This window comes from Mercenaria mercenaria, chromosome 2 (genome assembly GCF_021730395.1).
Source record: "Mercenaria mercenaria strain notata chromosome 2, MADL_Memer_1, whole genome shotgun sequence".
Taxonomy (NCBI): domain Eukaryota; kingdom Metazoa; phylum Mollusca; class Bivalvia; order Venerida; family Veneridae; genus Mercenaria; species Mercenaria mercenaria.
Window position 1 is genome coordinate 16,953,085 of NC_069362.1, and position 12,303 is coordinate 16,965,387.

General features: G+C 31.9%; 1 protein-coding gene across 11 annotated transcripts in view; it reads right to left on the reverse strand.

Annotated features, from left to right (window-relative positions):
- The window catches only part of LOC123561998 (uncharacterized), a 94,730-nt gene that overhangs the window by 53,236 nt on the left and 29,191 nt on the right, over window positions 1–12,303 (reverse strand). For all 11 annotated transcript variants that reach the window (XM_053531045.1, XM_053531053.1, XM_053531025.1 and 8 more), the window contains one exon: window positions 4,741–5,059. In XM_053531045.1, coding sequence (XP_053387020.1) covers window positions 4,741–4,975 — 235 coding nt within the window. In that variant the 5' untranslated portion in view covers window positions 4,976–5,059. The remainder of the gene's footprint in view (window positions 1–4,740; window positions 5,060–12,303) is intronic.

Here is a 12,303-nt window from a genome sequence, read left to right on the forward strand (position 1 = left end):
TAAACATGCCTAAAAATTCAAAATGCGTAATTTAATTGTTTAAGACGTCTTATAATTTATAATATTCGTGTTATTACATTTGTAATGTTTTATTTTTGCATTATATATTTGATTTGTTTGTATGTCAGATTTCAAGTGATTTATATATCATGTTATGCACGTATTGCCAAAGGAAATGATTTGCCGAAGAAATGCGATAAAATTTGAAAAATGTTATTTCTTTGCATTTCATTTTTATGTAAACAAAGTCAATGTTTTGGTTAAATGTTGCAGTTATCTACTATCCCCTACCCAGTATTAGTGTAACTTTCGTAGCTGGTTACGACCTATTTATAAAACATCAAAAAATATATGGAATTTTTACTTCTCAGTGGTTAAGTAATATGAAAAAATAATCAAAGTTCTATTTGGCGCAAATATTGTAGCGGCGATGCTTTTCATTACAATTGTTTTTGCGTCGCGGGTGGGCCATATTCCCCTGAATTGATCTTTCATCGATTTATATTGCCAAGTTCCATGGTGCTTTGTGTGAAAGTATTAATTCGCACTTGACAACTACAGTCTTTGGGGAAAACTAAACTCTTCGGTAGGTTGTGTTTCGCTTTCAGTGAAAGGAGAAATGTTTGCCGGTCGTACTTTATTCTCTGAAACGACTTGTACATAACGGGCTGTGACGTTAAAAAGAGAACACAATTTACTTAAGTCAGTTAACGTAATGGCTATTTCATCTAGAGTTACTTCGTTATTTCGGCAGCGTTTCATCTTGATTTAAACCTTATTCTCATGAAAAATTATTTGCGTTAAAAGAAAATGATTTTGAAAGTTTTAGCCACACAAAATATAACGCATTAATGCAAATGTCCTTACGGCTTATGTCAAGAAATCTTATTATAATTTATTGAAAATTGATGAAAATAGTGCACCTATGTTGTTCTTATATTAATAATTGATTGGAACGATAGCAAATTTTATCTACAGAAATCAAAACCGCCTTATGAATAATGCGGGAAAACATTAAAATTGCATTAGTTCATAAAAACACCCCACAAAACGAATACCCTGTAGCGTGCATGGCTCCGGGAAAAAAGATATAAAAATAATACTTTTAAATTATGATAAAACGTAACTGCCATTTTCATTATCACAGTTACATGTTCACTTCGAAATAGTCGTAACAACACTGCCTCATATCTAAAGTCCTTACTACTCTAGGGCACTAACACCCTTCAGTAATTGCCTGACGTAGAGATTAGGTCAAAATCTTGTTTGAAGAATCTATTTGATAACTGTCAATCTATCGGTGTCAACCTTTGTCAAGTACCGGAAGTTCATATCACCATATGCATTTCTCAAACAGTCTCCATTTTGTTGCGGGGGAACATTTAAATTGGTTTATTTTATTTACTTTGAAGTGTCATTTGAGTGTTATTTCCGAAGAAATGAAGTAATTTACAAACGAAAGAAAATGAAAATGTATAAAAGCAATGATATTAGTTCTCAAAAGTATTTTAATTGCGTACCTTAGGAGAGTTCCTGGATTTTTTACCACTTTTCACCGGTTCTCGGTCAACTTCCCCTAACATGAATGAGAATGCTCTTAGAATCAGTAAGAGAACAAATCCGTATCCAAGGACAACCATTGAAATGGAAAATGCATAATCCGAAGTGATCATCGCCTACTTTTTCTTTAAAATGACAGTTTAATAGTTTATGTCTCTTATATGCGCACCACAAAATATCACATAACCATTCAGAAATGAAATATGTGTAAGAAACACACAGTCTGATTTTAGTTAAGTTTAGATATAAGTAAATTTTATCACAAGACAAGAAAATTCTAACTAATTTATTAGCAGAGGGGCACAACAAATCACCAAGCTCTCTAAAATTGGAAATAAAATAACAAAATGATGAGGCAGCTAGTACTATACTTGTAACAATTGTACTAAGCTTGGTATTAAAATTGTCATAATTTATAAGTGGTCAGAACTTCATTTGAGAGTAATGGTTCTACCATTAAAGCCTTGGTCAACTTAAAAATAAGTAATAAAAGTAATAACGTTCTTCTGTCTTTTCAGGGTGTTCTGTGCTTCTTGGAAATCTTCCCTTATCTTTTTATTTGTTACTGTACAATAAAGGTGCATTTATATTTTTCAAAGAACTTTCTCCGTTCCCACCATTTTCTCTTTCGTTAAAAATTCTGTGCCAGTTGGTGTATAGGACAATTTTTAGATAAACAACTAAACTTTCTTCTAAGATCTGACATTTAATATATGGCATGTCATATTTATGAAGAAATTAATTAATGTGTGTGTAATTATATATAACTTAACATTAAAGATTTCTTACATTCATTTCATCCTACATAGCGATATATCTACAAACTGAACATGAATATTCATGTTCAGATGTTAATATATATATATATATATATATATATATATATATATATATATATATATATATATATATATATATATTACGCTTAGTAAGAAGAAAATTCACAGTAACACGATTTTAAAAATGGTATTAAACTAATGTTCAAAAATAAAACGCGCAAAAATCATCAGTTTTAAAAACATGTAATAATGAAATGTATGGTTACAAACGAACAATTATTCAAGTGCCGAAAATGTAAACAGCAACAGCTTGAGAGTGAAGTGTTATCAAACTGCAACATCTTGCAGAAGGTGCAAGCTAGCTTAGGGAAAGTGTTCATATAGATGTCATTCAACTTGTGCACTTATGTTTATGTTAAAGACAGTCGTTTTGGTAAGAATGAAACAATTACTTTAAGATGACGCGACCTTTCCTAAGTAGCTCATTTTTTCTATGTTTTATTTCATTTTCTATCACTGAAATAAATTATATCAAAAAAAGCTCACTAACAGCTGAATATTCAATAAAATAAAATAAAATAAAAACTGCAGAAACATTGTCCAAATCGTTGAAACAAAAGTAAATGATATAGAAAAGCAAAATAAAATCCATTCTCTGTATAATATCCTAGCAAGCATTATCGACGATGCCTTAACTGTTTATACAAAGATACTACTTTATTCTACGTTTTAGTATAACTCTGACGGAGTACAAGTTAACTGTTATTTTAAGGAAATACCGCGTTCGAGGATAAGAAAATAATGGTGTTATTCGAAGGTCCTCAAAGAGAAAAGTGTGTTTCAAATTATGAACCAATAACAATTATTTGAAGCTGATTGGTAGGCATAGAAGAGACATATATTTTGCAGAGTAGGTCTAAAACAGCCTAGATAAGTTTTAGTACTTTAGTGGTGCCGCCTTCTGAACAGGCATGCTTGTTGTCAATTGTCCATGAACTGGTACGTATCTGTTTTAAATTAATTCCATAGTAATGAAACGAATTGAGGTCACTGTCTTTTCTGAACCCATCATAGATAAGATCATACACTGGAATTCGAGAACACGTTTAGTCAGACGGTTTTTTTATTTGAAAAATATAAATGTTGATACACCAACTTTTAAACACATTTATATTCTATCAATCATTTTCTCTTTCTGGAAGAGCTGTCCACACGTTCTTTTTGTTGATTTTGTTGTTTATAGAGTTTTACTATGCCTTATGATTTAAAATTTCAATACCTCATAAGTACTACCTTTTTTAAAATCGTTTCTCGGGGCATTTTTTCTCCTAAATATGTATTGTCATTTTGTAATATTTTCTTCAACTAGCGTTTCTCTGCTAAAAACTGTCAATATAATTATATACGTTCTTATTTAAAAAAAATAAGTTTTTATATGTCATAATTTTCGCTTTTATCTGTTTAAAACATTGCTAATCGACTTTGACGCATGTTCATACAATATGTTTTACTCTATGAATGAAAATGTGATAGAATACTAATTTAAGATATCTTTTTACTGACTGGACGGGTGTACAATTCTTCTATAAAAACCTATTTTCTGACTCGATAAACTATTCAGTGAACATCTATTTAACTTCCCTAAACCGCGGTGGTTTTCTTCCAGAAGAGTAGAACTTTAAAAAGTCCAAATTTTCTTTGGGGAAAGCAGTTAGTTAGTTAGCTAGTTAGTTAGCTAGTTACAAAACGCTATTGTATATATTGTTACCTTAATTATATAAAGTTTTTACCATTACTATTACTATCAATATCATCACCATTATTATCATTACTTTTATCATTATTGTTATACGCTGTACAAGATGTCAGCAGACAGGCAGTCCTGTTGATCACTGTAAATTTTCAGTTCATTGCATATTCTGATGAGATATATTCGTATCGAAGTACATGACCAAGCAGGTTATGTAATATAATAGCATCTAAATAGCGAATTTCTACATGTGGTTTATCAGAAATGATGTGTCACCATCTGCTGGATTATTCTTTATCCGAGGTAGACGTTGAGGCTCTTTTAATGCGGACGTCAGTTTTTCTTAGAGTAAAAATTAACCCTTATCATGCTGGACATGACTGATTCTGCCTTTGCGGCCAGTGTAGATCATGATCAGCCTGCACATCCATGCTGTCTGATCAAGATCTGCACTGTTCGCCGTTCAGTCACCATTTTTTTGCTATCAACCCCTTTTTACAATTAATGGTACTGTCCAACTGAAAGATGGACAAATATGTAATCTCGAACAGAATAACTACATCCATCAATATAATTATCAAAATAAGAAATCTGAAAAATTAAACTGAATGGTCTCTTCTTCTTGAAGAGACCGCATGTTTAAACATTTACCTGTTGGTGGAAGACCAGTAGACGGTAAAAATCTACCGGCATACTGTTGCAGCGAAGAAGGCGATGCCGATCTTGGAAGGTCAGACCCTGATGCTGACAGCTGGCTCAAACTTGAGTCTGCTGCTGAAAATGTCACTGAACCAAGTTGTCCAAGCGATCCTGCTGACAAAGATCCTAGAAGTCTAGATCTTTCAATGGCTGTCAAGTCCACTCGACCTTCCAAATGGTGTGCCATAGTAATTTATCAGACTTTCAATCTATTCCGTCTACGCCAATTCTTCCCCATATTCACTTGTGATTACGCATTTAAATGGTCCCTCTGGAATATACCAAGAGAAAGGTTTAGGAAACTTATTTTGCGTGAAAGAGTATTTCTTTGCTCACAAAGTTGTTGAATAGTTTCAGATACAACACCAGTCCTTGTAAACAGTTAAAAGGACGTATTAACACATTGCCAATGCGACAATACTTTTAAAACGTGGTAACCTCATAAGTACTTAATTCCATTAATTTTCCAAAAGTCATTTAGTCTTGTTTTTACAAACTGCCTTTATTTGTATTCTCCTAATTTCAATAATTCGTTTTAAAATCCACATTGACATAATTATAAAAGAAAAAGAAATCCCTTAAACGTGTAACGAACATTAAAGTAGAGCTGTCTGAATCCATAAAAGCACTGTGACATTCTAGCTTAATGTTGATGCACATATACTTGGATGGGTAGCCCTAAACAACGTATGTAATATTCCTCCTTATGCCTAAATGAACATTGAACCATGCACCACTTGCTTAAACCAATGTTTAGCTATTTGATAAACATACACTCTGTACAATAAAGGTATAATTTTCCCCGTAAAAGAAACCAAAAAGCAATAAAATATCTCTGACGTTACAAATTGTATTCTTAGTTCAGATAAAAATCTTCAAACCTACTGCTTGTGCTTTCTTTAAATCATTCATCTTGTGTAAAATCATACATGTGGCCAATAGCTGCTATTTACTTTCTAATCTGTAAATTTCCGCGTGTTTTCATTTTATTTCCGCACATTTCAAAAGCGTTGCTAGAAAATAAAAGGTTTATAGCTAACTATTTACTTAATGCGTTTGAGAAAAACAAGTTCTAAAATCCCTGTACTAAACAGTTGTGTTGTTGTATTTGGTCGACTTATTTGTATTTATTTGAAAATACAGTATGTAAATCTTCAAGACTATAACTGTTGGCAATTTATATCTAGGGAATATTACTATTTTACTTTCAAAAAGAAATCGAATGCAAAGTGTAACGTGTAAAATTCAAAGTGGAGCGTTCAAATTCAGAATACGTAATTATTTCAATTTCAGCTATTCAATTTTGTTACAAAATTAACTTTCATTTTCATTTATATCAAAATTTTAAAGCTATAAAGTAACATATACCAAGACGGTTTGTTTAACGTCGAAACTATGTTTAGCAATTTGTCAATTTTTTCTTTCTTTTTTCATTTATTACAAAACTATAACTTTCCCTAGTGTATTATTTCTATTTGTTATATGATAAATAAATTAGCCAGACAACGCCAGGGGACACTTGATTTTTATAAATATTAGATTTACAATTTGGAACGAACATTGCTTTTCTCCCCAAGTCAGTAAGGCTATGAAATAGCAGTAACAACACGAATATTGAATTGATACTAGCACTTTTGAAAGCTGCATTATGTGACTGAATAGAATTCTGAATTTTACGGAATCTGCATTGAAACAGTTTTAATCTAGCGGTAAAAGAAAATATGATGAACATTTTAAACTGTGTTGCCGGTTTACCAGTTGGTAGTTCCCTTTTACATTAAACCTAAAATGAACGTTATGAAATGGAAGGCATCTTAAAGTTCTAAATTTAATGGTCGTCTTTACGTTAAGAAACAAAATTTGTTTTCGATTCATGCACTTAAGGTTATTGTCTTTGCTCTAATTATACATCTTTGCTTCAATCTTGTGTAAATCTTCGCTGGCATCTCGTAATGTTTCCCATTATATAACATAAATAGTGTCATATACCACACGCATTTTGCTGGCTTTTGCAGTTGAGTTAGGCATCGTTGATCAAATGCACAGTAACATTTACCACAAAGTTTGTGACCTAGTGACTTAGTTTATTCAATTCATCCTGCATGAAGTGTGCATCTGTTGGCAGATTGAGCAGAAAACATCTAAACTAATCTCATATTGAGAAGGAAAATAGATTAGAATGATCAAAACACGCGACAAAATACATGTAAAAATGACACTTTTAGAACACTTTTAATTTTAACTTGCCTTCGAACAAACTTTTTACTTTTTTTCAAAATGCGATGTATGTTGCTATTCACATAGATTAAATGTACTTTTTATGAATTCCATAAATAACAAAGACCATCATTTGTACAGTTATATTCTGAACCCGATATTTGTTGACACTCCGCTCTCTCAGCCAGTTAAAAAGAATTACTCCATGTATGTCAGTGTTACAGTCTGGATAAGACTGACCCAAAGTGTGACCTTGACCTTTACAACAAGCGCCAAGGTCACACCTCAAATAAGCAAACATTTCTGCCAATAATAATGATTGTTCTGTGCATGTTTAAATTACAGCCCAGACAACCGATGCGAAGACCTTTAACCCCAAATTCTGATATTGTCTTACATGGCAATGAACTGGGTGTTGCACGCGACATACCGTCTCATTAAAGCAAATACTTCTGTAAAACAAAATAAAGTTGTTCGATGCATGTCAAACTTACAGCTCGGACACAATGAGAAATGAACTTGAACCGCGCAAGTGAAACGTGTGGCACTGACTCTGTGGTTATGAGCTACACTCTTTCTCATTCAGATAAGTATCCGAGAAAGTTCGGACGCACGGACGGACGTACTTATGCACTGATGAACTAAAACAGATACACCGAACAGTCATTTTGAAGACTATGCCGAGCTAACTGCAAGCTCAGCAAAAGCCTTCTCTTGAAAACTTCTATTTCAATTTCGTAGCATTTGTAAGAGCGGAAAATTCGCTAGATTCAATTCATGATTTATGCCAATGTGTCAAAATTGATATTTGATGTCCCCTTTTAAATGCAACCTGCATAATTATCTTCTGTGAACTTAAAAGTATATCTGAAAGAACTATCATCCTTTCGCACGCACTTGTGGCCTTGAAAAAACGAACATACCTAGTCAGAAGGTGCCTATATAATTCATTTTAATTTTCCTACTTTGTTTCTGTGTCTTCTGCTACTTTTTACACGGCAATTTTGACGAATTAATCACTATAAAACTATGTAAAAACTCATGAAACTGGTTATGTAACAACTTAAATTGAAATTGAATGAAAACTTGCTTTGATAATACTCACGAACATAGCTGACACGAAAAACATTCCGATAAACACAGTGAAATAACATTAATTCCCTACCTTGTTATCACAATTATGGAATAAAACTTTCATTTTAGATCCTTAACAGAATAAATCAAATGAAGACATTAGCCTTTAGCCTGCTGGCGGCAAGTGTTTCTGCCTTTGTGACCAGTGCAGACCAAGATCAGCCTGCACATCCTAGTCTGCACTGTTCGCTATTCAGTCAGTAAATTTTCAGTGAACACACCTTCGAATAATAAATGCTATTGCCAAATGAATGATGGACCAGTCCGTTTTAGAAATTTAGCAGGCTAAGGGTTAAAAACTCCACACTGGACATTATACTCGTATACTGAATTTGTATACTGAATTTAGAATAACTACATTTTGGTTCAAGTATAGACAATTTTCTGTTATGTGTCTCCCTGTATGGCTACGGCAGTGGTTAGTTAATATATGATCGAAATTTTACTATGTGGATATGTTCCTTTCTTGTTAGACATTTTTCTGTTTTAATATCGTCGTAATGTACATATATAGCCAAGAAATGATCGAGTTAAAATGTCATAAGTATTCTTATAAATAGAGTATTTCTGTATCTAAAACAGATAAAACAATGATAATCAATAACCCGTCTAAATTTCTTTCATAACTAATGTTACAAAATGGCGACATGGAAAAAAAATATGATGATATTATTATCAATAAGAATGAAATGTCAGCAGATTGCCCAAAGGACTCCGATCTCGGCGACAGTCTGTCCAGTTCTCTGTTCAACAAACGGCATTTACAAATGTAAATACATTTATAAAACATGGCAAAAGCGATTCAAATTATATACATCAAAACACTTAAAAGACAAAATGCTTTGAAAATTATGTATGTGGGTAAAGTCATGCGTATGCCAGGTCATGTTTCTCCTGTGTTAAGCCTTGAATAAATTCGAGGACTCTAAAGTGGGTAATTAGCGTTAGAGAATTTTATTTTGTATTTACAAACATTTTACATAGACATTTTAGCTATATAAACCAAGAGTAAAATAAAAGATACATCAGTTTGTTGTTTATACATGTGAATTTCCCTTTTATTAGCTGCGGAGGATGCTTGCTATCACTTTCCTTTAATTCGCTGAATTTTAGACTGACGATTTTTATTAATATTTATTGCAGGATGAAACATAATTATAAATTATAAATTTCAGCTAAAATTTAAACATATATAAGAAATAAAGGAATGCTTGCAAACATAATATAGTAGAAAGGAATGCTCAATAGAAAATACTCTGTTAGTGTTTTTCACATATCTTTGGGTTTCCACAATTTGATAAGGACATTTTTGAAGTTGCCATGGTAATGACAGTTTAATTATTAGTTTATCTTTCTTTATACAGCAACAAAAGAATGCATGATCTTTTTTATAGAGCATTCGTGATGCCAGGGTAGCTGTACGATTCCTTTTCACAGTTTGTGATTGATATTTCGCATGAAAGGCAAGAAAACAGTATGACATTTCTAAGCAACTGAATTACATTTTACTAAGTTACGCAACGCAAGGCATACTATTTATAGTAACTCCTAAGATGAAATACACTCTTCAATATTTCGGCACTGAGAAAATACTATCTTATATATGGTAATTTCTCAATCAAGTACAATTAGTTATTCGACAACACGCTATTTGTAATATGGAGCTGAATCACCAGAGTTTTACTATCTATAATAACTTGTCTTGTATATACATGTGCATATTGGCATTAAAATAGAATATAACTAACAACCAGCAATGTTTCAGATAGCGATTGTATATACTGGATATTAATAAATGCCTGTTATATTGTCGTCTGGCTTTGTGTTTTGTAACTATCATTCTGAGATCACACTCTTACACCTCAAGTAAAAACTTCAAATATAAGAAAATTAAGATTAATGAAACTTGAGAGAAGAAAAGTAAAAATGCTTTGATGTAAATATCCAAATCCACATGAAATGCCATTCTTCGCATCTGCTTGAATATAAAATACACATGCGAGAACAGCATGGGGTTTTCGCGTGCTTCCAAAGCTTTAAACGAAATTTATTCCGGTTCTCTTTCTAGATCGGCTTACACAGTAATCACTATTTTATTAATTATGAATATTGAGTGTGTTGATCCGCACATAACATACATATTTCGTTTTGATGAATTCTTAGTTTTCAACTCAAAACAGATTACACAATTAGTAGTAACGAAATGAGAGTATCTTTCAGCACATCAAAAGAAACGTTTTATTGAGTGCAATGACATATATATATATATATACACATGGAAAGTGATTGCATCATATGCGGATTGCACAGAAATTTTTCAAACCTCTACAAATTAAATTTGAATGATATTTTTAGCAGATGGTTTTTTATACATATACGGCCTCGACCCATATATTACATATTTATTGCTTTAACTCTTCCATGCTGGAAAACAAAAAAGTTGTTTGCAAACCTAGCATTTAAGTGTTTCGGTAAATTACTATATCGAAAGAGAACGCTTTTAAAATCTCTTTGAATATTTTTGCTGTTCTTAAAAGAAGTCATAATTTGCAAAGCTTTCTGCTCTGAAATGAAAAATCGACCCCCTTGACAATAATATAACTATTTCAGTTGTGAAATAATTAATTAAACAAAGGAATATTTATTAATTTCTAAATGTTCTTAATAATGAATTCATTTCATTCATCAAAATGCCGTATAAAAAGAGATATAAACGAAATGTAAGGAAAATTAATCAATAATTGTAATATATACACTATATGCAAAGACTTTTAGACGACAATTAGAAGATTATGTATTTGTTTAATTCTCCAAAACTCATGAGAACGCAAATATGCCCTAAAGTAAACATTTTGAATGATATTTTCTCCGAAGAATTCAGAATAAGGATGACAAAAGTATTATCATAAAACGGTGGACCATGTGCTAAGAATGCTACTTGACTTTCGCATTTCAAATGTATAATTAACAACTTAACTTCATACCATTTATAGTTTCAACACCATTCAAAACATTTAATACATGTCTCATACTGCAGAAGTAAATATTTGATGTCAACTGCAATTTTTAAGTATTTTCTTTTAAATTCCCAAGGCATCTAAAAGTCGAGCGTTTAGAAAATAAAGACAACAAATTTATTATGGCACCCACGCTTAAGCAGTACTAAAGTATCACAGTCGGGCTTCAATAAGCAGCCAAATGCTCAGGAAAAATTGTGAAATTTAGATTACAAAATCAATTACATGATACGAAGGATAATGTGTGTGAACATCAAATCCACCTACTTCAAGCCAAAACAATCGCCGACTTATTCAGTTGTATAACCATGATAACAGCTTCTGACTTGCCAACATACGAAGTAAGGCTATGTCTGATTTGGCAATAACAATTAAAAACACGAACTATACATTTTCAGATCAGCTTTAAATTTCATTAATAGATACGAAACTAAAGATTGAGTGTTTAATCATTAAGTGTATATTAATTGCTTCCGGTCTATTATGAAATAAGTTCACAACTTAAATAAGTCGCTCTCGACACCTCATTTCTGATTGTATCTATCACCATGGAGGTACTTTTGACAAAATAATCTAAATCCAAAGTGAATTTATATTAGTCTCTGTTTTCATTCTGACTGCAGTATTGACAGCATGTTATTTACACACAAGATCTCAGACATATACTTTTAAACCAATATGAATTTAATGTATTTACATGAATTGCTGAATTAAAAGCATGTGTTAAAAATAGAAAAATAATGTAAATTTTTCTCCATCAATTTATATGTCATTAGAACACAGTTTATCTATGCACCGACATTTCATTTTCTTGACATTACACATCCATATGTTCTACCTTCATTAACAAACCATTAACTCACCATTCCCTCGATTTTTAAACGGTTTACCATCGATTTCCTTTCAAGATGAATGTACGTGCAGCTTATTCTAACACAATATGTTAACGGTTAGAAAATAGCAAAAATATAAGCAAAGCGATCTCACGATATTTTCCATGTACTATTATTATAGTTTCAACAAAACCTAAATAATCATGTACTTTCCATGCAACATTACTTAAAGTGAATCATTATGTTACTCGTTGTTCGAATTCATAACAGTTTCCATGCAATAGTATTTAAAGCAAAACTTTATGTTACTCGTT